The following is a 25,701-nucleotide window of genomic DNA, read 5'->3' as shown; positions in this document are numbered from 1 at the left end:
TTCTTTAGAACCGCTTTTTTTGTGTTTAGTTTGTTTTCCTTCCCCCACGCACTTCCGATTAGCGCGGATGGCTACGTACGGTGCGAAATAAGGTCAACACCCGGCGCATCCAATTCTGAGCAGTGGCCGTAAGAGAGCAAGTCTCCCTCGCTCACCTGCTGAATTAAGACAGCTTCTTAGCTCGAATTGATGCTGTCCTTGTGATGGCCGGCGCAGTTTTCTACGAAACGTCGAATCGCTGCGTGGCGAGAGTTTTAACACGTAGGATTTCGCAACCAATATCCATAATAGAGGTTTTTGGGTTAGATCGCGTAAATATATAAATGTGTTGTTAAAACCCGCCACCACCCGACACAGCCAACTAGTAAGGGTTGTCACGTAAACAGAACGTGGCCAAACTTGATTTGGTGCTTTCGTGACTGCAATAATTAATCTTTGGTTCTTTCAGTAAAGTCACTTTCTACGTGACTTTACCGAAAGAACCAAAGATTAGAACGTGGCCACTTCGTCACTAGTACAGCACACTGGTTGTGTGTTGGAGAGACAAGCAACAACATTTACAAACCGAGTACGACGTTTCGCCAATAATTACAACAACTAGCTTCATCAGGCGACAGCCAGATTTGTGGAGAAGTGATATATAAGGAACGAAACAGGTGGACTTCTCCACAAATCTGGCTTTCGCCTGATGAAGCTAGTTGTAATTACTGGCGAAACGTCGTACTCAGTTTGTAAATGTTGTGGCTTGGCTCTCCAACACACCGATGTGCTGTACTAGTATACTACACTATGCACTACACTATACACTACTACGCAATACACTACACTATACATCTCTACACACTACACTATACACTAGTGCTGTACTAGTGACGAATTGGCCACGTTCTGTTTACGTGACGACCCTTACTAGTTGGCTGTGTCGGGTGGTGACGGGTTTAACGACACATTTACGCGATAATAACCCAAAAACCTCTATTATAGATGTGGTGAGAGAGACGGGGAGATGCGTGAGAGGGGGAGTCACCCACACTTTGCCCTACCACGACTGTGGTGGACCTGTCATCCACGGTTAAGGGGCCGTCCATAAATGACGTCACGCACCTAAGGGGGGGGGGGGTCAGACATTCGTGACGATGTGTGACGGGGGGGGGGGTTTGAGAAATGTGACGTCACATCAAAATGCGCAACTTTAAATAAATATAGACGACACGTTCTACTTAATTAGACTTTTAAATAAATGTTTTCTCCTACAACATCAGAGTGCAGCGGCACATTAAATACGCACTACAATGACAATAGTTTAAAGCGATGTGAAGCATGTTTTATTTTAAAAATAGAAATATGGTTTTTGGGGGGGGGGCAGAGTTTTGTGACGTCATATTTGAGGAGGGGGGGGTTCTGACTTTTTGTGACGCCGTGTAACGAGGGGGGGGGGGTCAAAAATCGTCCAAAGTCGCGTGACGTCATTTATGAACGGCCCCTAATCGGCGGCCTCTGGATCGCGTGTCGCGCGCGTGAATCGTCACACGGCCGCGTCTCTCTGTTAAATGTTTCGACTGTCGCGAAACACGAATCGATTATTGCAACAGCGGAAAGAAATCTGTGTCCATTTATTCTCCGCGCGCTCCTCGCCGAGCGATTAATCGGTGTAGCGAATCGATTGAATCGCCACGGCCGCGCGAATCAGCGGAGCGCGAACTCGGCCCGCGGAGGCCCGGAGGCGCGAATCGAAGCCCGCGAATCCGCGACTGAGGACGCGAGACCCCACGGCTCCACGTGTTTAAGGTAGAAACTGCACAGCACTGCGGAGTTTGGGTGACGGGGCAGTTGTGAGTGGGCGCACGGGGCAGCTTTGAGTGTGTGGGGGGCACGGGGCAGTGTGTGGGGTGGGGGGGGGCAAGGCTAAGGACAGGGCAGGAGGAGCGAGGCGATATCAGGCGCGGGCAACAGCAGCGGAGGTGAGAACGAATTGAATGAACGCCACCACAAACACCACTGCAGCTAACACTGGCCACTTAGCACCAGCGCCCACACTTGCCCTGGTACTAACCGCTGTATCTAACACTGACACGAGCTCTATCGCCAAGCCCAATCACCAGCACGAGCCCCAACACCAGCGCTTACACGAACTATAACCTCTTCAACTAATACGATCCTTGACCCGAACCCTCGTCCTAACCCCCAGCCCTAACCCTCGTCCTCACCCCCAGCCCTAGCCCTCGTCCTAACCCCCAGCCCTAACCCTCGTCCTAACTTTGCCTCCTTGCCATACCCTTGTAATGACAGGAAAGGATCACCACCCTGACCCCCTCCATCACCCCGAGTGACCCCCTGGACACAATCCCCACGATGGCGCAGGGAGGTCAGCGACGACGTCCGCGCCTGCTTGCGGTGTCGGGGTCCTTCCGCCTGCGACGACCCTTGCGGCGACCCCTGCTGCGACCCCTGGGACCCCTGCGACAGGACCCCCGGCATCGACGCCGGGTCACCCTGGTGCGACGAAGATTGGTGACGCGTGGGGTCGGCACGTGGGTCAGGAGAAGGGTCAACAGTGATGATGATGATGGTGATGACCCCGTGAACTCAGAGCCACAGTCGGGAGGCGAGGGAACCACCGCAGAGGAGATGGAACCGCAATCGGGCTCCGGAACGGGGCCAGAGGAATGGACATCGACTGATGCCGAAAAATTCGGCATTAGCAGCGAAGATGAAGAGGTGGACGAGGGGCATGAAGAGGTAGATGAGATGGAGGAAATGGAAGAGAATGACGAGATAGACAGGGCAGATGATCGTGAAGAATTGGGCAAGGTGGGCGATACGGAAGACGTGGAGGAGGATGATGATGATGAAGAGGTGGAAGAGGAGGAAGACGAGGTGGACGAGGTGAAGGTGGAGGAGCCGGAAAGCGGCGGGTATCGCCTCGCAGAGGGAGACCGCGTTGTCGTGGTGATGGACCCCGGTCAGGTGAGAGGGTTGGCGAATCACGCATAAAGATCATCGGAACTTCTTGCTCCACGCCCAGCCCCTAACCCTCCTGTGTCCCTCTTCGGGTTCCCGGGGGAGTTCCCCTCTGCCCCCCCCCCGTCACCGCAGACCCTGACGTTGCATGGCTGCTGCGAGCTGCGCTGCCTGCGGGGCCGCCTGGAGCTGCTGGGGTTCGAGCTGGCGCCATCCCACGCGCCCACGGAGCTCCTGTCGCCGCGGACGCACCGCGCGCTCTCCCTGCGCGCCCTGCCGGACCCCCACGGGGACCCCCACGGGAAAGGGGATGGAACGGCTCGGCTGCGCCAATCGCTCACCGCCGCCTCCTTCAGTGCCGGTGCGGCCCAGGCCTCGGTCCTCTGCCCTGGTTCCCGCAGCGTGTCACTTCCTGCTGCCACCTCCACTCACTTCCTGCCGTGCCCTCGCTCTTATGTCCGTTTTGCCTTGATTTCTAAAAGCAGGGCAGCACTCACCCGAGCCCTCACCGTAACCCTTACCCTGTCCCTCACCCTCTCTCTACCCTAACATCATGTAGCCCCTCACCCTGTCCCTCACCCTCGGCCATGTGTATCCCTGACCAGAGTGTCACTCTTATTCCGGGTCACTCGCCTCGGCCTGGCTCAAATTAGCCCCTCACCCTAACACTGACTCGAGCTCCTCCGCTACCCCATGCATTTCTCTTAACCCCATCTGTGCTCCGTGAATCCATGCAGGCGCGGTGGAGCGGTTATTGCGGTGGCGGCGCGGTGGCGATGGTGGCGCTGGTGGTGGTGGTGGCGGTAGCGGGGTCACCGCAGGGTCAGCGGTGCTGGTCCTGCGCCGGCTGCACTCCCCGCTCGTCCGCTTCCTCTCCGAGTTCTCTCCCACCCCGCGCCTTCTCTCCCCCAGCTCGGTGGGGTCACGTGGGGTTACACGTGGGGTCGCACGGGGTCATGCACGGCGTCACGTGGGATTACACGCGGACATACGTGGGGTCACGTCGTTGTTACATGGGGTTTCTACAGGGGGTCACGTGGTGTTACATGGGGTCATGCTGGGGTCAGACACAGGGTCACGTGGGGTCGTGCATGGGATCACGCGGAGTAATACACGGTGCTGTTAGCGAGCATCTATTAAGGCCGGTACAGTGTACTTTCTGTGTACACACCCCTGTATGACGCCGGTGCTGGTTGTTTGTGGGGCACAGGGGGACCCCCACAGGAGCCGGGGACCCCTACACGCGGCTGGAGTGGAGGAGGTGGGGGAGACAGAGGGGATCGCAGTGTCCGAGAGCTACAGACACGCCATCGACACCATCGTCACTGCGTGCCGCAGAGAGGGTACATTACCATATCATCACCATCACAACATCACCAGCACGCCGTCACCATCACGCCGTCACCATCACGCCGTCGCTATCACGACATCACGGTCACGCCATCGACACGCATCGTCACGGCGTGTTGCAGAGAGGGTACATCACCATATCATTGCTATCACAACATCACCATCACAACATCACCATCACAACATCACCATCACAACGTGTGTGTGTGCCACGAACCCGGCGACCTGAGTTCAAATCCAGCTTACGGCCAACACCAGTGACGATTATCTGAGCCGGTCCTAGGCCTCTACTAGGTCGACTCGGCCTCAAATGAGTCCCTAGTGCGGTGTGTAAACATTGCCACTATGGAGACAAAGGCGGTCGGGCGTGGTGCTGGCCACCCACCCCCTCGTGTGCCGTGCTGTTGCCACCAGCCTTCATAGGTGCTAATCGCAGCAGCGCTTGCCCCAACAGTCAATTCAGGCTATATGGGGTTTCTTTGTCTTTGTGTACGTGTGTGAGTAGAGGGGGTGCACTACCCCGTGGTGCTCGTGTGCGGGAAGAGGAACTCTGGGAAATCCACGTTCAACCGCTTCCTCCTCAACTCCCTCCTCAATCAGTGAGAGCCACGGCGGGGGATCAAGGGGGATCGGCGAGGGAGTCGGGGGTGGGGGGGGTACAGGGGGGGAGGGGGCGATCATGGTAGAGAGTGGGGGGGGGGATCAAGGGGGTGGGAGGGATGAATGGGGAGTGGAGGGGGGGGGGATCAATGTGACAGTACTTGCCCATCAGCCTGTGTGGGCTACATGGGGGAACTTTGTTAACACGTGTCTGTCTGTTTGGGGGAGCGGTGGCGCAGCGGTTATCAGATTGTGCTGCCGACCAAAGTTCCAATCCCGCTCGCGACCAACGAGTGGCGAATATATGAACCGGTCCTGAGCCTCCCCGTAGGTCGACTCAGCCTTAAAAATTAGTAATTGGCATGGTGTGTAAAAAATTCAGCACCGGGAATACAAAGGCAGCCGGGAGTGGTGTGCCACGCTGGCTGTCACAGGTGTTGCTCACGAGCTGCACTGGTCCCGACAGTCTGTTAAAAGGCTACACGGGGGATCTTTGTATTTGTGTGCGTACAGTATGTCACGAGTACAATACCTGGAGTGCGACGTGGGGCAGACGGAGTTCACTCCGCCTGGCTGCATATCTCTCCACGACGTCACGCAGCCGCTCTTCGGTGAGTCTCGCTCACCCGGTGAGGTGCTCACCTGCTGATACACACAAAATGTCACTTTCACGCGCATAAAAAATACTAAAGATCCTCTGTGTAGCCTTAACAGACTGTCGGGGCAAGCGCTGTTAGCGATCACCTATGAAGGCCGACACGGCACCCGAGGGGATGGGTGGCCAGCACCACGCCCGGCCGCCTTTGTCTCCCCAGTGGCAGTGTTTACACATCGCACCAGGACTCATTTGAGGTTGAGTCGACCTAGGGGAGACCAAGGACCGGTACAGATAATTGTCACTGGTATTGAACCGTGAGCGGGAATCGAACTCGGCTTGTCGGTTTCGTAGCGCAGCGCGCTAACCACTACACTACCACTCCCCACAAACACACGTGCGCACACACGTGTACACACACACACGTGTACACACACACACGCGCGTACACACACACACGCGCACACACGTGTACACACACACACGTGTACACACACGTGTACACACACGTGTACACACGTGTACACACACACGTGTACACACACGCGCACACACACACGTGTACACACACACTCACCCTCACGCTGTACTTCTCACACCATGGTGAAGCCAAGGAACTGAGACTCCAGGAATAATTTCTCAACTTCTGCGGCCGTCCCCCCCTCGTCGTGCCCCTCCCTCCGTGCCCCCCCCAACCGCTTGTGCCCCCCAAAGGCCCCCCGTTTGGGCACCCCCGCGAGGCGGCGAGCTGCGTGTTCTACGGCGACGTGAGCCCCGAGCGGGACCCCAGCCGCTATGTCGCTTCGGTCCGGAGCGTCGTCCTCGCAAGCGGCACCCGACGCCTCGCGCCGCTCATCGTCAACACCATGGGATGGGTGCAAGGTGCAGGAAGAGGGGGGGTGGGGGCTGGGTGGGGGGGGGTAAGGGGGGATTGGATGGGGGGTGGGTATGGGAAGTGTACGATGAGATGCAGGTGCATAAACACACAGATTCTTCTCCGGTCACGGATGTCCACACACACAAAGACAATGAGCCCTCGTACAGCCTTACCAGGCTGTTGTAGCAAGATTGATGTTAGCGAGCGCCTATTAAGGCCAGAGTGGTGCACGTGGGGGAGGGTGGCCAGCACCATGCCCGGCCGCCTTTGTCTTCCCAATGCTGAAGCTTACACACCACCGCACCAGTTACTCATTTTCACTCTCTCACACACTCGCACACTATTGCTGCCCCACTCATTCACACGTCTCTCCCAACTCTCTCGCGACCCCCACACGGTAACCCCCCCCGTCTCCTAGGTAATGGGCTGGCACTGCTCGTGGACCTGTGCCGGATGCTGCGCCCAAGCCACGTCGTGCAGATGAGCCCCAACGGTGTCGAGGCCCAGCCCTTGACGGCTGCCACCCTGCGCGCCCTGCACGGCTGGGAGACGGTGCCCGAGGAGGACAGCCACGATCGCGACGACGACGAGGAGGATGAGGAGGAGGGGGATGAGGAGGAGGAGGAGGAGGATCACGAGCTGCTGGAAGTCGTCAACAGTTTTGCTTCCATCAAGGGATACAGGGCCATGTGAGTGCTGACCCTTTGACCTTTATGGATGTCTGTTGGACTTCTTTTGCATCCTACGTAGCCAACTCTGAACCTGTCGCGGTGCACAAAGTGAGAGGGGAGGGGTACGGCACAGCTTGCACGGCCAACATCAGTGGCTCCGCGTGATCAATGAAACGGTGCTGGGCTCCCTCCCCCAAGCCGACTCGGCCTTAAATGAGCAGCAGCTGGCACGGTGCGTGATGATATCGTGGCCGGGAAGACAAAGGCGGCCGGGTGCGGTGCTCGCCACCCCGCCAACTCTCGTAGGTGCGAAGTGCCGACGTTAACAGGCGCTCTCTATACAGCATTGCCCCGACATTGCGATTGGGCTACACAGGGGATGTTTGTCTGTAGCTGTGTGTGTGTGTGTCGAGTGCAGGCCGGTGCCCAGCAATGTACTGCGGGAGCTGTCCCTGTTGGCCTACCTGAGCCAGCTGCAGCCGCCCGGAGCCAGGGCCCTGTGGCCCCTTCACCGGCTGCCTCCCTACGAGGTGCCCGCACACACAAACACTGCGTGTGTGCTTGCACGTGTAGTGTGTGCGTGCGTACAAATATATGGGGGATCTTCGTCTCGTGCAGCGGTTAGTGCGTTGCGCTACGAACACGGCGGCCCGCGTTCCGATTGACGCTCATCGCCACAAACACCAGTGACGATTTTCTTAACCTGGTCCTGGGCCTCACCTAAGTCGACTCAAATGAGAGTACCTGGTGCGATGTTTAAACATCGCCCCGGGGGATAGACAGAGGCGGTCGGGCGTGGTCGTGGGTTGGGGTTCGGTGCTCGTTAACAGCGCTCTCCCCAACGTCCTGCCGAAGGCTGCACGGGGGACCTTTATCTGCGCGCTTCTCCGCGTGCCCCCTCCGCGCAGGTGCCGCTCTCCTCCGTGGCGCTGCACTGCGCGCCGGGCGCCGTGGCCCCCGCCCACATCCTATACGCCCTCAACGCCCGCGTCGTGGGGCTCTGCCGGGCCCCCCCGGGCCTCCCGCTGCGCCCCTCACCCACGGTCTCCCCGAACGCCCCCCTGATCGTGCACGGGGACCTCCCCCCCTGCCACTGCTATGGCCTCGGTGAGAGGGATGCGGGGGACGCGGGGGGACCCGGGGAGGGACACGGGGACCCGGGGAGGGACACGGGGACCCCGGGGTGTGTGGAGGGGTTGATGGATGTAATTTGGTTGTCGTGGTTGAGTAATAGTGGCTGTTGCGTAATGCAGTTGCTGTGGTGGTTGCCATCTGGTGATTGTTCTCACGGTACAATGTGGTGGTCGTGGCGGCTCTCAGGCGTAGTACGTGGGGTGGACGCTCCCCGCGGTATGCTGCTCGTCCTCACCCCGCTCGCCCCCGAGCGCCTCCGCCTCGTCAACCTCCTCGTGCTCGGAAACGTGCCGCTCCCTCCACTCCTCCTCAAGAAGCAGGTGACCCGGGGGTCATCCGGGGGGCCATCCGGGGGTCGGGGTTGGCTCACTGGGACCACTACGCCTTGTGTTGGTTGCGGTGATGGTCGTCTAGAGGGTAGTTTTAGTGGTGCTGTGCGTGGTGGTGGTGGTGGTGATGGTGCTGATACATTTGGCAATGGTGGTGGTGGTGATTGTGGGAATAGCGGTGGTCTTGTTGGGGATTGTGGTCATGAGGATAGTGGTGGTGGTGGTGTTGGTGGTGATTAAGGAACAAAACAGGAAGACTTCTCCACAAATCTGGCTGTCACCTGATTAAGCTAGTTGTAATTACTGGCGAAACGTCATACTCAGTTTGTGAATGTTGTGGCTTGGTTTTCCAACACACCGGTGTGCTGTACTAGTGACGAATTGGTGCGTTCTGTTTACGTGACAACCCTTACTAGTTGGCCGTGTCGAGTGGTGGCGGGTTTAACGACCCATTTATATATTTCCGTGATCTAACCCAAAAAAACCTGTATTATGGATGATATTGGTCGCGAAAGCCTACTTGTTAAACTGATTATATTTTCATCAGCTTTTTGGAAGCTACCTGGCCTTTCGCTCCACATGAAGCTTCGGGTCTTCATGGCCACAGTTATGCCCTCCCTTCTCTACGCTAGGAAAACGTAGACCCCCCCTGAAGGAACATCTCCACCAGTTAGAAACATTCAGGCTGGCCTGCCTACAATCCATCCTGGGTTTATCCAGACTGCATTGTGTGTGGAGTTCACAGATCCTTGAAAAATCTGGATACAGTCATCAGTTGGGCTGAGTAGGCTGCATGCCCAGCCACCCCATGCCCAAGCAGCTTCTGTTTGGCCGGATAGAGGGGGCTAAATGGGCGCGGCACGGGTTAGAGAAGAGATGGAGTGATGTTGAACAGAAGGATGTGGAGCTGAGTGGACTTACCGATGACTGGTACCAGCGGTGTCAATATTGGCCTATGTGGAGGAGGCTCGTGAAGGACGCTACTGGGAATTTGGATGCAGTCGCCCTCCAACAACGGTGGAGGGTAGAGGAGCGACGCTCACAACAACTAGCGAAACGCCGGGCGGCTAAAATGAAGAAATGTGGCACAGTAGGGAGCGAAGTGCACCTAGCCTGGCACAAGTGCCATAGTAATGTCACCGCCACTCAGTGGGGAACTGTGGTTGTTGTTGATGGTGGTGTGGTGGGGATGAAGGTGGTGGCAGTAGTAATGTTGTTGTTAACATGGGCGGCTATGCCGTGGTTAGGGGGAAAGGAGTGGGGGGGGCACACTACTAACCCCTCCCCCCACACGTGGCTGGCTCGTGAAGATAACGGCCGAGACAATAACTCTCACACGGGGGGGGGGGGGGGGGCACGATCCCCCACTCCTCAGCTCCCTCCTCCCCCATACCCAGCTCCCCCCATCACCCGAGAAGCCGTGACGAATGTGTGAACTGGTGCTGAAGCCTCCCTTAGGTCCACTCGGTCTTAAATGGATAACTTCTGCGGTGTGTAAACATCGCCGCTGGGGAGACAAAGGCGGTCGGGCGTGGCGCTGGCCACACACCCCCTCGCGTGCCGTTCTACGGCTCTCATAGGTGCTGCTCGCGGGCAGCACTCGCCGCACGATTCTGTTGAGGCTCCACGGGGAGATCTTTGTGTGTGTGTGTGTGTGCGAGCGGTGAGCATGTGATTGTTGAGGAATGCGCGCCCTCATTACAGATTAAAAGAGTGACTCGGGCCATTGTGGCTGTTGTCGTCGCTGCTTCTGCTGCTGTGGCAGCCGTTTTTGTTTGTTGCGTCTCTGTGTTGCGCGCGACGTCACTGCTGTTCGTGTGATTAACAGTGTCTGAACCTGTCCCCGTGTCTCTCCCCGTTGTGTCCCTGTGTCGTGTCCCCGCTGTGTGTTCCCCGTCGCGTCTCCGTTTCGTGTCCCCGCCGTGTCTCCGCCGTGTCTCCGCCGTGCCTCCGTGTCGTATTCCCATCGTGTCTCTGTCTCGCGTCTCCGTCGTGTCCCCGTCGTGTCTCCGTGTCTCCGTGTCCCCGCTGTGTCTCCGTGTCCCGGTCGTGTCCCCGTCGTGTCCCCGTCGTGTCCCCGTCGTGTCCCCGTCGTGTCCCCGTCGTGTCCCCGTCCTCCAGCACGGCGTGCGGGGCGAGTTGCCCTACGTCTCGGGCCTCTACTCCGTGCGTCTCGCCGGCTCCGGACAACTCCGCGTCACTCGCAACCACAAGAGACCGGGGCGGCAAGCGCAGTCGTGACGCCAGCACTTCACGCCAGCAGCACACCACATCTCACAGCATCACACCGGCATCACGCCAGTAGCACGCCACATCTCACAGCATCACACCGGCATCACGCAACATCTCACAGCATCACACCGGCATCACGCCAGTAGCACGCCACATCTCACAGCATCACACCGGCATCACGCAACATCTCACAGCATCACACCGGCATCACGCCAGTAGCACGCCACATCTCACAGCATCACAACACACTGGGTCACACCGGCAAAGGAGGACTGGCCCATTACACAGCTTATTACTTGCTCAACATCGCCATAACATCACACATCACGTGGCGTCTGTGCTCGTGTAAAGTTTTGTTAAAGTCAATATCAATAAAGTTCTCTTGATTTTGCATCCGCTGTTGGCGACCTGAATGACGGGAGGAGGGGGTAGCCCCGCCCCCCCAAACCCTCCACAAAATCCCCCGCCCACTCCAATCCCCCCCCATCCAACCCCTCCCCCCCAATCCCCCGCCCCCCCAAGTTTCTTCTCCCTCCATCCCCAGCTCCGTCTCCCACTCTTCACCCCCGCTCCCTAAGCTCTCCCCCGTCTCGCCATCTCCCACTCTCGCCTCATCTCACTCTCGTCTCCCCTCTCATCCCGCGTCAGTCGTCCATCAACTCCCGTCTCCTCCGTTCTCTCGCCTCTGCACTTCCGTCCATATCAACGCCAGTCCCCTCACTCCCCGCTCTCCCCTCCTCCCATCTCTCCCCTCCCATCTCTCCCGCTCTCCCCTCCTCCCATCTCTCCCCTCCTCCCATCTCTCCCGCTCTCCCCTCCTCCCATCTCTCCGCTCTCCCCTCCTCCCATCTCTCCACTCTCCCCTCCTCCCATCTCTCCCCTCCTCCCATCTCTCCACTCCTCCCATCTCTCCCGCTCTCCCCTCCTCCCATCTCTCCACTTTCCCCTCCTCCCATCTCTCCGCTCTCCCCTCCTCCCATCTCTCCCCTCCTCCCATCTCTCCCGCTCTCCCCTCCTCCCATCTCTCCACTTTCCCCTCCTCCCATCTCTCCGCTCTCCCCTCCTCCCATCTCTCCCCTCCTCCCATCTCTCCACTCCTCCCATCTCTCCCGCTCTCCCCTCCTCCCATCTCTCCCGCTCTCCCCTCCCATCTCTCCGCTCTCCCCTCCTCCCATCTCTCCCCTCCTCCCATCTCTCCACTCCTCCCATCTCTCCACTCCTCCCATCTCTCCACTCCTCCCATCTCTCCCGCTCTCCCCTCTCATCCCGTCTCCATGGTAACCGCTGGGCGCGCACTGAGGATAGATGAACCCCCCCCCGCCCCCACTCTTGCCTCTCTCCCACTCTCTTTCATCGCTCTCCCCGCTCTCCCCGCCTCTCCCCCATCACGGGAGTTTTTATTTTTAACGGGACGGGGCGACGCTCGGGAGGTTTACACGGGGCCCATCACCACCATCCCTCGCCCTCCATCCACCATCATCCCATCATCGTCCATCCACCATCACCCTCCACCATCCCTCACCCAGGCCCCTCACGCTCCATCCACCATCCCCCCTCATCATCCACCATCCCCCCCCCCCTCCATCGCTCACCCCCCAAAGGGCTCCAAGTTGTGAATTGTCAGGAGCGATGTCAGCCGCCATCGCTACCTCGCGGTGATGGTGATGATGATGGTGGTGGTGATGTCTTTGCGCTCCACTGCACCGTACGCGACTCTGCTGCTACTGCTGCTCACTGCTCGAGCCGCTGTTGGTGACGGTGGTGATGTTGGTGACGGTGGTGGTGGTGGTGATGGTGGTGATGGAGGGCAGCCGAGCACTGAAGCAGACGAGCAAGGGGTTCGGCAAGCCAGGACCCCGACGTCCGGGGTCTCAACGTGGACCTCTGGCCCCGGCACCCCCACCGTACCCCCTGGGACCCCCCCTCTGTCGTCCACGAACTTTGAGACTCCGCAGCCAACAGGTGACGGGGAACTCGGACACGCAGTGTGGTGTGTGGGGATTAGTTAGCGGTGGTTGGTGGTTATTGTAATGGTGATTTGTTGACGTCGGTGGTGATGTTGGTGATATTGATGGTGTTGATGTTGGTGGTAATGGTGTTGGTGATGGTGGTTAATGATGTTGGTGATGGGGATAATGATATTGGTGATGGTGGTATTATTGGTGGTGATTAATGATGTTGGTGGTAATGATGTTGGTGATAGCAATGATGGTGATGATGTTCGTGATGGTGGTAATGATGTTGGTGATGGTGGTAATGATGTTGGTGATGGTTATGATGTTGGTGATGGTAACGATGGTGGTGGTGATGGTGGTGATGGTGGTGGTGATGGTAACGATGGTGATTATAACGATGGTGATGGTAACGATGGTGGTGATGTGTGCAGGTGGTGAGGCGGTGGATTTTGAACCGAGTGACGTCACGCCCGGCGCCCAGGCTCCGACCAATCAGGAGACGGCAGGGCCTCCACAGACCACGCCCACTAGCGCACCTGTGACTCCACGTGACTCCGGTGGGACCCCGTCCCGGCAGGTGTGGGCGGGGAGGGGTGGTGGTGATCGTGGTGTTGATAGCGGCAGTGATGATGATAGGGGTATAGTAATGGTGGGGTAGTGATGATGATAGGGGTAGTGGTGCTAATAGGGGTATAGTGATGGTGGGATAGTGATGGTGGGGTAATGATGATATGGGTATAGTAATGGTGGGGTAGTGATGGTGGGGTAGTGATGATGATAGGGATATAGCAATGGTGGGGTAGTGGTGGTGGGGTAGTGATGATGATCGGGGTATAGTAATGGTGGGGTAGTGATGGTGGGGTAGTGATGATGATAGGGGTATAGCAATGGTGGGGTAGTGATGCTGATAGGGGTAGTGATGGTGGGGTAGTGATGATGATAGGGGTATAGTAATGGTGGGATAGTGATGCTGATAGGGGTAGTGATGGTGGGTAGTGATGGTGGGGTAGTGATGGAAGTGCACCTAGCTTGGCACAAATGCCGTGGTGACGTCACCGCCACTTAGAGGTGAGCGGCGGTTGTTGTTGATGGTGGTGGTGATGATGCTGATAATCGTGGTGGTAGTTGGTGATGATGGTGGTATGGGGGTGGATGGTTGGGGGCAGGGCTGGACTATGAATGTTCTTTGTTCTTCTGTTCTTGATCCACACGGGGAGAGAGGTGGGGGGGCGAGCGGCCATTGAGCCGTGGATTTGTAAGTCTGGACTCAGCCACGACGCTTTCATTAGGGGGGGGGTCCGGGGGGTCGGGGGGGGTAGGATGTAGACGAGTGGGGAGATAAGAGGTATGCGAGATGGGAGCTGCACCGAGGGGAGGGAAGGGGAGAGACCCGTGTAAAGGGAGGCCAACTCCCGTTACCGGCTTTAGCGCAGATTACACGCGGGGATTTACCTCGACAGATGGGGGAAGGAGGGGGGCAGACCCATGCTGCTCCTGAACCCCCCCATAACCCCTCTCCCGTAGCCCTCAACCGCTTGCATCACTCCACAACACCGACGCACGCTGTCTGTGCGTCAACCTCCGTGTTCACGCCGAAGAACCCGCCTCGGTATTTCTGCGTCGTTGATCGCCCAAGCCATTTTGACTCCCCGTGAGTGATGGGCAGTTGTGGAGATAATGGAGGAGTTTCCGTGCCCCCCCCGGGCAGTGTGCTTGTGACCAGCTCCGTCTTGGCAGCCGTGGTCTCACTCCAGGTTCACTGGAGTGGCATTATTTTTAATTTGCTGCGTAACGCTGCTGCGTGGGAGCGATTTGGTCTGTCGCTCCACACGAACCTCCGGGGCTTATCGGCCACAGTTATGCCCTCCCTTCTCTATGCTTGCGAAACGTGGAGCCATCGAATGTAACATCTGCACCGGTTCAAAACGTTCAGGCTGGCCTGCCTACAACCATCATGGAAAATCCCAGAGTTTGATCTTCTAACGAAACCCATAGTCCACCCTAAACCACAAACTATGGCAGATTCGGATACCTGATGCATACATTAAAATAAAATAAAAATAAAAACTCTTTGGTGTGCGACTGTGGTCATCCAGAACAGACCATATGCAACGTATAACAACGCAATGCCCGATCCACAAATACGAAGGAGACATCACAGCGATACAACGCCGCCGCTTCTGACGCGGTTATCTGGCCTTGACCCCCTGAATGTGCAATTGTAGTAGTCAGTGCCGGGTTATCCTCGTAGCAAAAGTAGCATATTTTACGGGCCCCGCACATTTCAAGGGCCCTGCGCTAAATGCTTTCAAGCTATCAATTCCGATTCAGTTATTCTGCACTTGCTCTATTACTATAGTACTATACTGCCTTAAACTTTATGAACGACTCGGTGTTTAAGGTGAGCGATTTGTCGTTCTATCTAGCTGTATAGCAAATGAAAAATACAATTGCTCTACTAAGTAAGTAAAAAATGTTTCAATATTTACGTGTTTAAAAAAAAAAGCAGGGCCCCTTTATAACATATGTTGCAGGCCCCGCTTAATCCGGCACTGGTAGTTGTCTACATCAGCCGTACGAAAGAAGACGCGTTTAACCAGGCTGGACTGGTTAAATACGTCCTTGAAAGAGCTGGCGATGCAGTTTCTGTTTGGCCAGATAGAGGAAGCTAAACGGGCACGGCAACGGGCTAGAGAAGAGATGGACTGATGCAGGCAAGCGAGGATGTGGACCTGAGTAGGCTTGCCGAAGGATCGTACCAGCGGTGTCAAGATCGACCTCTGTGAAGGAGGCACGTGAAGGACGCTACTGGGCAGGTGGAGGCAGTCGCCCTCCAACAACAACAGAGGGCGCAGGAGCGACGCTCACAACAACGAGCGGAGCGTCGGGTGGCTAAAACGCAACAAATTGGCACAGGTGGTGCATCTACCAGTCATCTCATTCAGCTCATGGCACATGGGTCTGTGCCGTGACCTATCAGCGAGCCTACAACACTTTACATGACATCAAAAGAGCACCTAGTCTGGCACAAGCGCTCTGGTGACATCGCCGCCACTTCGTGGCCAATATTGTTGTCTCCTCTGTGTGTTCAGGAGGTTGGAGAACGTGGGGTTGAAGAAATCGGGAGGGAGGAGGAGGCTGGGGTCCCTGGGAGGGAGGGGACTGAGAGCCCTGAGAGGGAGGAGACTGGGGGCCCAGTGGGAGAGACTGGGGGCTCTGGGAGGGAGAATGAGGCTGGGGGTCCAGGAAGGGAGAATGAGGCTGGGGGCCCTGGGAGGGTGGGGACTGAGAGCCCTGAGAGGGAAGAGACTGGGACCCCTGAGAGGGAGGAGACTGGGGGCCCAGTGGGAGAGACTGGGGGCCCTGGGAGGGAGAATGAGGCTGGGGGCCCTGGGAGGGAGGGGACCGAGAGCCCTGAAAGAGAGGAGACTTTGGACCCAGTGAGAGAGACTGGGGGTCCAGGGAGGGAGAATGAGGCTGAGGGCCCTGGGAGGGAAGAGACTGGGGATCTCGTAAGGGAGGAGGAGGCTTGGGAGGGGACCGAGGGCCCTGGGAGGGAGGAAACTGGGGACCCAGTGAGAGAGACTGTGGACCCAGGGAGGGAGGAGGAGACTGTAGACCCAGGGAGGGAGGAGGAGACTGGAGGTTCTGAGAGGGAGGAGACCGAGGGCCCTGGCAGGGAGCAGACTGGGGGCTCAGTGGGAGAGACTGGGGGCCCAGGGAGGGAGGAGGAGACTGTGGATTCAGAGAGGGAGGAGGAGACTGGAGGTTCTGAGAGGGAGGAGACCGAGAGCCCTGGGAGGGAGGAGACTGGGGGCTCAGTGGGAGAGACTGGGGGCCCAGGGAGGGAGCAGGAGACTGAGAGGGGGGAGGCAGGGGGCCCAGGGAGGGAGGAGTCTGGGGGCCCAGGGAGGGAGGAGACCGAGGGCCCTGGGAGGGAGGAGACCGAGGGTCCTGGGAGGGAGGAGACTGGGGGCCCAGTGGGAGAGACTGGAGGCCCAGGGAGGGAGGAGGAGACTGAGAGGGAGGAGGCAGGGGGCCCAGGAAGGGAGGAGACCGAGGACCCTGGGAGGGAGGAGACCGAGGGCCCTGGTAGGGAGGAGACCGAGGGCCCTGGGAGGGAAGATATTTGGGGCCCTGGGAGGGATGAAGAAGAGACTGAGAGGGAGGAGGCTGGGGGCCCTGGGAGGGAGGAGACCGAGGGCCCTGGGAGGGAGGAGACCGGGGGCCCTGGGAGGGAGGACGAGGCTGGGGGCCCTGTGGAGGAGGATGAGATTGGAGGCCTTGTGAGAGAGAGCGGGGACCATAGGGGCCCTCATGGAGAGGTGCAGACTGGGGGCCTTAACAGGGAGGACGGGATTGGAGGCCCTGGGAGGAAGGAGGCTGGGGGGCGTGCGGGGAAGGAGACTGGGGGCACGAGGGACCCTGCAGAGGATGAGGAGGCCGGGGCCCCTGCAGGTGGAGAGGATCCCCGGGGCCCCCCCCTCCCCGCCCTGCTGGGGGCACTGGGAGTGGCGTGTGCACTGCTCCTGGCACTGGCGGCCGCGTGCGCCGCGTGGAGGAGGAGCGCGCGGAGAGCGAAGAGTGGGGTACGCGACTCATTCACTCACGGTCACTCAGTTTTCACAAACTCACACGCTCATTTATATGAGCGACACCATCTACCGCCTTGCTGCAAAACATTCCTTAAAACATCTCGTTACACTAAACCACTCCACTCTGCGTTTTGGCTTTGAGGCCAATTATATAACCAATCATTGCAACCTGCAGGTCAACTCAAATCTGGATATGTGGCGAGACCATGACTGGGCTGTCTTCATCCTAAATGTCATCTTAAATCCGCCATTTACCGAAAGGACCACTTAGTTTCTCCAACTCCGTTCCGTAGTCTCAGAAGTGCCTCCTTATTCCCATTAAAATATTCGATTTGTTATAACTTTGTTTTGGTAAAAAAAAAGTGTTTACGCATTGCTGCTCCGAGTTTATGACAAACCCTTACCCGCTCATCTCCAGTTTGATTCTCCCCATTCACGTCCCCTGTGTCCCTATTAAGACTTAAAACACAAATCACTTGCACCTGGTACCGACCTTTATTCTGGCGCCTTTTTCTCTCCTGTGCGTGCCTCGATCCCGGCTCCGTTCCTGGGGGTGAGCGGCCACTCGCTGCGTCTGCGCTACGGTTGTGGAATTCCCTACCCTTGGAAATTCGACCATCCGACAGTGCGGATACTTTCATCAAGTCTCGTCTTAATACCACATCTTATTAACCACAATAGAGGTTTTTGTGGGTTAGATCGCGGGTTATTACCCAAAAAAACTCTATCACGGATAACATTGGTCGCGAAAGCCTACAGCGTTAAACATCTTCTTAAGTCATCTTCTCTGTTCTTTCGGTAAAGTCACGTAGAATGAGAATAAAACAATAAAACAAAATAAGACAATAAAATTCTCACGACGTTTCGGCCACAACACAAGTAGCCTTCTTCAGGTGAAGGAACAGAACTGTCGGGACGACAGCGCTTCATTGAAGATAATTTTATTGTCTTATTTTGTTTTGTTTTATTCTCATTCTATGTGGTGACTTTACTGAAAGAACCAAGAAGATGAATCCTTGCAGTCACGAAAGCTTTAAATCGAAATCTTCTTATGTCAGTTTATTATCTTTAGTTTCTGTTTTGTCTTGGCCTATCCTTATTCTTGCAAGGCACCTTGAGACATTCGTGGAATGCTCCTTTCAAATAAATGTAAATTACATTGTATTTGCACTCGGGGGGGGGGAGGTTGTAATTCGGGTGTCTTGTTTACGACCGGTAAATAACCTCGTTCCTTCGTCTGCTGGTCGTGCAACATCCCTCAAGGGCCCCTTCTGCACCAACACAGCCGTCATTCACCCCTAAGTGACGGTAACGTCACCACGGTGCCTGTGCCAGGCCAGGTGCACTTTGAGGCCATCACGTGTAGTGCCGAACGCTCGCTGCTGGCAGCAGGTATCTCGGGGCAGACCCAGCAGGTGCCATGGGTTGGCTGATTGAGATGACCGGCTGATGTACCCACCGGATCTACCCCCTACTGAGCTGTACCGCACTCGACTCCGTCTCGTTTCCTCTCTGTTGTTGCTGCTGCTGCTGAAGTGCACCAGCAGCAGCCGCACAGTAAAAGAGCCGCGAAACTGTGGTGCAACGCGACCGTTCGTGTAACAAATGAAATTAACTCATTCACACGGTCAGTCATTCACTCATTAACGCCAGTACAGGGGACCCCCCCCCGCCCCCTCTTCGTAACGACAGCGATTGGTTCCACGAAACCGGCCGTTAAGCGACGTGGTCGTTAAGCGAGTATAGGGAATGATTTGGTCGTGAGAATTTTATTGTGTTATTTTATTATTTTATTCTCATTCTACGTGACTTTACCGAAAGAACCAAAGAAGAAGAAAATTATTTGGTCGTTAAGCGAGTTTCGGGAATGCGCATTTAAAGGCTTCATTCGTTCCGATAGTATCGAAAGTGACACCTTTTTTTACCCAAACAACGTACGTTTATCATTTCAGTTTCAGTTTTTTTTTATTTTGGTATAGCCCTGTGAGCCATTCGGCTCTTGAATCGGGTGCAACCACAACAAAAAAAACAAAAACACCAACAAGAAAAACATCTTAAAGTGACTATGTGACTGTGCAAACAGAAAATCCATTTCAGCAATGGATATGAATACATAAAGATACTAACAACATTATAAGCACACAACATTAAAATAAAAACGTGGTTAATCAATGCATGAATTAATATTTACCGTAGCCACAACAGCCCGTCGTTCGCAGGGGAACGGTTGATAAGTGAACATATTGGCCTCTACGGAGGGGTGGCCGTTCAGGGAGCGTGTTCAACTCTAATTATTAAATCTCACTCACTCCTTTGCATGTTCACCACAAGGACCGCGTGTGGTTGATGCAGGCTTGACTCCTTGCAAAAGGGTTTCTATTTGGGTGTATGGACATCTTAACACCTCCTATTTTATTGCCAGAGAGGGTAAAACCATTTTTTATTTCATACTTTGACACTGGCAAAAAGGTTCCCATTTTGATCACTCACTCCGTTATTCATTCGAGAATTCTCTCATTCGCCCACCCCTTGTACCATCCCATCTCTGCTACGTAGGAACAGGTTTGGGGCCGTCCATAAATGACGTCACGCACCTGAGGGGGGGGGTTAGACATTTGTGACGATGTGTGACGAGGGGGGGAGGGGTTTGAGAAATGTGACGTCACATCAAAATGCGCAACTTTAAATAAATATAGACAACACGTTCTACTTAATTAAATATACTTTGTAATACATGTTTTCTCCTACAACATCAGAGTGCAGCGCCACATTAAATACGCACTACAATGACAAAAGTTTAAAGCGATTTGAAGCATGTTTTATTTTGAAAATGGAAATATGGTTTGGGGGGGGCAGAGCTTGGTGACGTCATATTTGAGGGGGGGGGACTGACTTTTTGTGACGCCGTGCGACGAGGGTAGGGGGGGGTCAAAAATCGTCAAAAATCGCGTGACATCATTTATGAACGGCCCCTTTGCAGATTTGTCAAGCACGTCTATGAGGGTTTGGGGAAGGAGAGGTACAGGCAGACCTTGCTTGGCGAGATGTTAACTACCTCGCCTGGTGTACAGGAGGTTCATGAGTTCGACCCCGACCCTGACGCCTGTTGTAGATTCGTGTTCTCCCCGTGGTCGCATGGATTTTTCTCTGGGTCCTCCGGTTTTCCCCTCCACGTTTAGAATCAACAACACACGTTTAGAGAGTATTTAGCTGATATAAATGCCCACGTGATAAGCCACAGAGTAGAGCTTTCATTTGTGATGGCCACATCGCTTCTGAAAAAGAGCTATATAGCTCAATGGGCCTTACTTGGTAAAATACCAAAAATAGTTTAGTTTGGTTAGAGTGACCCCATAGAACGCCGATTCGTTATAGCGCTCTTTGTCCTGGAAGAAACTATTTACAACAACAAAAAAATAATAATCTAAAGAGTCATCTAAAAGTGCTGAGCCAATCAGAGCGACGCACGCTTTGAGCCACCCCCCTCTCCCCCCCGCGATTCGATTGTTACGCATCGTGGTGACGATTATTTTTTTTAGAGAAACAATCTATTTGTTTAGCCAGGTGAGACCAGGATAGAGTCTTCAGGCACCGGCTCAGAATCAGAATGTTGTATTTAGATCGCAGGAGGAATCCGATGAGCTATAAAGCTCTTTTTACTCACAGATGTCCAGTAGGGGCCGTTTAGAACGCTACAACGACAAACAGTACAAAAGTACAAGAAAGTTTTATTTTTATATTTAAAGCTTTCGTGACTGCAGGGATTCATATTCTTGGTTCTTTCGGTAAAGTCACATAGAAGGGAAACAATAAAATAATAAAAATATAAAACAATACAATTCTCACGACGTTTCGACTGCAACACAAGCAATCATCATCAGGTGTGAACATTTTTCTTGCTGTGGTTTTCACACCTAGTACAAGAAAGCTAAACAAATAATCAAAACACAAACAAATACAACAATAAACCATCCCCATCCTTCCAGGAAAAGCCCACTGAGGTATTAGCTTATTGTTCAGGAGCTTATCTGGCCACAAACGATAGCTCTACAAAGTGGCCCCGCCATTCATAGCAGCAACGTCATCGAGATCATCTCAACGCAATCTTTCTAAATGTGAAGGAAAAAAACCGGGGGACCCGGGGAAAAAAATAATCCACGCGACCACGGGGAGAGACACGCAAACTCCAAATATACAGCTGCAGGCGTCAGGGATGCGATCGAACCCACGACCTCGTGCATACCAGGCGAGGGACTTAACGTCTAGCCACCGTGACGCGTCTGGAGAGCACGCGTCCATCACGGAGATGGAGCGATGACATATCAAGCAAAATGAAACCTCGCCACAGAAATTTAGACTGAGGGCATCACGAAGTTCACGGAGCTCCACTCTGAGGATCCCGGATTGGCAGCGCAGCAGCTCCCCCGCCACTAACTTGTAGGAGTACAATAGAATGCACTTGTGAATACAGTACATAATACTTAGTGACGTTATTAACAAACGTAATTTTTTTTGCATTCATGAAATGTTTACCATCTGTATTATTATTCGCACTTTTGCCGATAAAGCCCTCATATAGTGCTCATATGAATAAGAAAAAATATATAACACTGCCAGGAGCGCATCCCCATATATACAATGGTGTAATGGCCCCCTTTAGCGCTGATTCGATGAGGGCTCATTTCTTCAGGAACACATCTTCATCGCTAAGCGGGGTCTGCTTGTATTCGCTCGGGGAGAGATGGGGACGGCCTGACCCTGTCCGGGCTGTGGAGCTTCAAAGGTTAAGTGGCTGGCTGACATATGTCATCTAAGAGCGATCAGCTCAAAGTGCACCTAGCCTGGCACAAGCGCTGTGGGGACATCACCACCACTCAGCGGTTGTTGTGGTTGTTGTCTCTGTCCCATGTTTCCATGGCAGCGGCTCACCGAGGAGATGCAGGGACCGCGCTTTGGTTGCCACGACAACCCGGCGATGGACCCCCGTCCAGAGATGCAGGAGCGGCCCCACAGCTGGAATGGGGGGCCCGGGCCGGGGCTGCCCCCTCCACGAGGGGTCCCTCCGGGCGTGGCCAGACCCCCCTGGGCCCCCCAGCACGCCTCACACCCCGGGGCTCCAAGCAAGAGAGAGCACCACGAGGAGGAGGACACACACCTGTAGAGAAGCGACCTCAGCAGGACACGCGATCTCACTTGGACAAGCGATCTCACCTAGACACGCAGCCTCACCTGGACACACTGCCTCACCTGGACAAGTAACCTCACCTGGACACGCGACCTTACCTGGACACGCGGCCTCACCTGAACATGCTGCTTCACCTGGACACGCTGCCTCACATAGACACGCGGCTTCACCTGGATACGCGATCTCACCTTGATACGCGACCTCACCTGGATACGCGACCTCACCTGGACAGGCGGCCTCACCTGGACACACGATCTCACCTGGCAACGCAATCTCACCTGGACACGCGGCCTCACCTGGACATGCTGCCTCACCTAAACACGCTGCCTCACCTGGACACGCGACCTCACCTGGCAACACGGCCTCACCTGGATACGCAACCTCACCTGGACAGGCGGCCTCACCTGGACACACGATCTCACTTAGATACGCAATCTCACTTGGACCCGCGATCCCACCTGTTCACATTCTCACCTGCACACAGATTTACTCGCCTGCACACCACCTGGTCGCGTGAGACTGCAGGCAGGTGGGGGGGGGGGGGTGCCGTCACGTGCTTGTGTCTGCGATTGCCTACTAAGGGCGCCACTCGAGCACCAGATTCCCCTTTCCCCTCCAATTCGTCCTCCTCGCCCTGTCTCACCCCGGATGGAGGAGGAGCCCGGATCGATAGCGCGTGTCCTGGTGGTGACGCCAGCGTCTGCCCAACTTGGCCCTGCCCCCCAAACTCCAATCAAAATCCTCATTCCAAGCGTGAATAATCCCTAAGGCCAACCCAACCCTAACCCTAATCCCAGTTATAACCCTAACCACAACCCAAACCCTAGCCCTAATCCCAACCTTAACGCCAACCCTAACTTGAGCCTCAACCCAAACCCTAAGCCTTACTCTAACCCCAATCCTAACCTGAACCCTAATCCCAACTCGAACCCAAACCCTAATCCTCGCCCTAATCCGAAAGCTACGCGAGTCTCTAACTCCAATGCGAATCCGAATCAAAACCCCAACTCTGACCCTAAATCATTCCTCAACTCCACCTCTGTGCCTAACCCTATCCCCGAGCCTAAATCATGATTTCGAGCTCCATGCCTAGCCAGAGACCTGAATACCATCTGACCCTACTAACCCTATCCACGACCCCGAATTCCCAACCTCCAACCAACCCCAACCCTAATCCCGACTCTAACCCAGACCCCCCCCCCCCCCTGATGACCCCGGCACCCAAAGGTCACCGTGGCCCCCCGAGGAGGTGGGGTCAGTGTGAAGTGACTTCTCGCTGGGAGAGGAGCTCGCAAACGCGCGATCGCTCGATTCCACGTTTGTTCCACCGGGTCACTTTTTTCCCTTTTAAGCCCGATGTTCCGTGTCAGCACCTCGTGGCGTTGAAGGACGGCTTCGACGTTTCGTGGCGCGCTGGCGATTCGTGCTCTCGTTTATTTGGGGGGGGGGGGGGTGTGTCTGTGTGTGCGTCTGTGTGTGTGTCTGTGTGTGTGTTTGTGTTTTTCGTGGAGTCCCCCACGCTGCGTCGATGGCTGCACGCAAACGCCACTTGAACTTGCACGAAATACACGCGACGTAGTAACGCACGAGTGAATATAACCTCGCAAACACACAAATGTCTCTATGTGAATAACGCTCGCGACAAGACGCGCGTGGACGTGACGTGTGTGTACGTGCGCCGTGCTGGTCTTAGTAGGTGCTCGCTAACATACAAACAAAAAACATTTGCCCCCAACAGTGTGTGATTGCTATATTTGGGATCTTTGTGTGTATATGTGTGTTTGCAGCGGTTAGCGCGCTGTGTTATGAACCCGGCGACCAGGGTTCGATTCCCGCTCACGGCCAACACCAGTGACGATTATCTGAACCGGTTCTGGGCCTCCCCTAGGTCGACTCAGCCTCAAATAAGTACCTGAGGCGATTTGTAAACATCGCCACTACAGGTGGCCGGGCGTGGTGCTCGCCACCCATCCCCTGGTGTGCTGTGGCAACCTTCCTCGGTCCCTAACAGCACTTGTCCCCACATCCTGTTAAAGGCTATACGGGGAATTTTCGTCTTGGCTTTTAATGATGAGAGGCAGTCACCGCATCCTCCTTCTCCTCCTCCTCGTTATTGATTTTCCGGGAGAGGCGGAGACCCGCGTGTGCGTGGGTCTCGGCGCCTGAGTCCCCGTGGTGTAAGAGGCAGTGTGGAGAAGGGGGTCCCAGTGTGGAGAAGGGGGTCCCGGAGTGCAGAAGGGGGTCCCGGAGTGTAGAAGGGGGTCAAGTATACAGCGATGGCGACAGATGAGAGTGTGGAGAGACCAGGGCAGCGGTGAGTGAGGCACACAGACACATCCACTTGTGTACACGTACACACATACGCTCAGGATCTCGCAGTATCACGATACTTCGTGCAATAAAACATCGTGGTCTGCAGCTTAAATGAGCCATCTACCGTTTACAATCCAGCAGAGACAGTAGTGCAAATTCCACATTCCTATGACGGCGACGGGGTGAGTCTTAAACATTGAACAGCCGCTCTTGACTCCTCCAAAGTGGTAGATATTTTATGGACTACGAGAAAGGGATGATGGGCTGAGTCAACCTTCCCCTCCCCACCTCCCCAACCAGGCTTTGAACTCTAAACCTTACGACCGCTGAGACTGCCGCTTGCTCTGTCAGATCCACGATTATCGTATCGCACCTTACGCAATACAGCCTCCTAGGTTACAGAAGAAATTTGAACAATTGGATGGAACTGGAAGCATCTTCTGCAAAGTTCTTGAAGAACATCGCGAACCTTTGCCCACAGACTAACAGCGGCAGTGATTCATCCGATACAATCAAATCTCTGGACCAGGTTTCGACAGTGTCACACCAATAGAGATCACACACGTGTGTACACATACCTCGCACACGTGTGTACACGGTGTACATAGATCGTACACGCGTGTACACAGATCTCGCACACGTGTGTACACGGTGTCCATAGATCGCACACGCGTGTACACAGATCTCGCACACGTGTGTACACGGTGTACATAGATCGCACACGCGTGTACACATACCTCGCACACGTGTGTACACGGTGTCCATAGACCGTACACGCGTGTACACAGATCTCGCACACGTGTGTACACGGTGTCCATAGATCGCACACGCGTGTACACATACCTCGCACACGTGTGTACACGGTGTCCATAGACCGTACACGCGTGTACACAGATCTCGCACA

The 25,701-nt window shown here is 55.3% G+C and overlaps 2 protein-coding genes across 3 annotated transcripts; both read left to right on the top strand.

Moving 5' to 3' along the window:
- Nucleotides 1–1,472: 1,472 nt before the first annotated feature.
- On the top strand, nt 1,473–11,142 carry NOL9 (nucleolar protein 9). 2 transcript variants are annotated; one of them, XM_076074226.1, is made up of 13 exons: nt 1,473–1,788; nt 2,290–2,967; nt 3,097–3,322; nt 3,699–3,877; nt 4,172–4,304; nt 4,817–4,910; nt 5,425–5,522; nt 6,221–6,388; nt 6,802–7,072; nt 7,473–7,584; nt 7,963–8,161; nt 8,375–8,508; nt 10,639–11,142. In XM_076074226.1, the coding sequence occupies exons 2-13, from the start codon at nt 2,353–2,355 to the stop codon at nt 10,756–10,758; spliced, it is 2,349 nt and encodes a 782-aa protein (XP_075930341.1). In that variant the 5' UTR covers nt 1,473–1,788; nt 2,290–2,352; the 3' UTR covers nt 10,759–11,142. The 2 variants fall into 2 exon arrangements, with proteins under 2 accessions (XP_075930341.1, XP_075930340.1); XM_076074225.1 differs by lacking the exon at nt 1,473–1,788 and adding an exon at nt 1,856–1,961.
- A 133-nt stretch (nt 11,143–11,275) lies between these two features.
- Nucleotides 11,276–24,219, top strand: LOC116952255 (uncharacterized). Its single transcript, XM_032971444.2, has 4 exons — nt 11,276–12,711; nt 13,136–13,281; nt 15,797–17,293; nt 22,221–24,219. The coding sequence occupies exons 1-4, from the start codon at nt 12,408–12,410 to the stop codon at nt 22,458–22,460; spliced, it is 2,187 nt and encodes a 728-aa protein (XP_032827335.2). The 5' UTR covers nt 11,276–12,407; the 3' UTR covers nt 22,461–24,219.
- Nucleotides 24,220–25,701: the final 1,482 nt, after the last annotated feature.

The sequence above is a fragment of the Petromyzon marinus genome, chromosome 46 (assembly GCF_048934315.1).
Source record: "Petromyzon marinus isolate PM22_M1 ecotype Great Lakes invasive population chromosome 46, UKy_Petmar_22M1.pri1.0, whole genome shotgun sequence".
Taxonomy (NCBI): Eukaryota; Metazoa; Chordata; class Hyperoartia; order Petromyzontiformes; family Petromyzontidae; genus Petromyzon; species Petromyzon marinus.
This window is presented reverse-complemented; position numbering and strand designations above follow the sequence as displayed.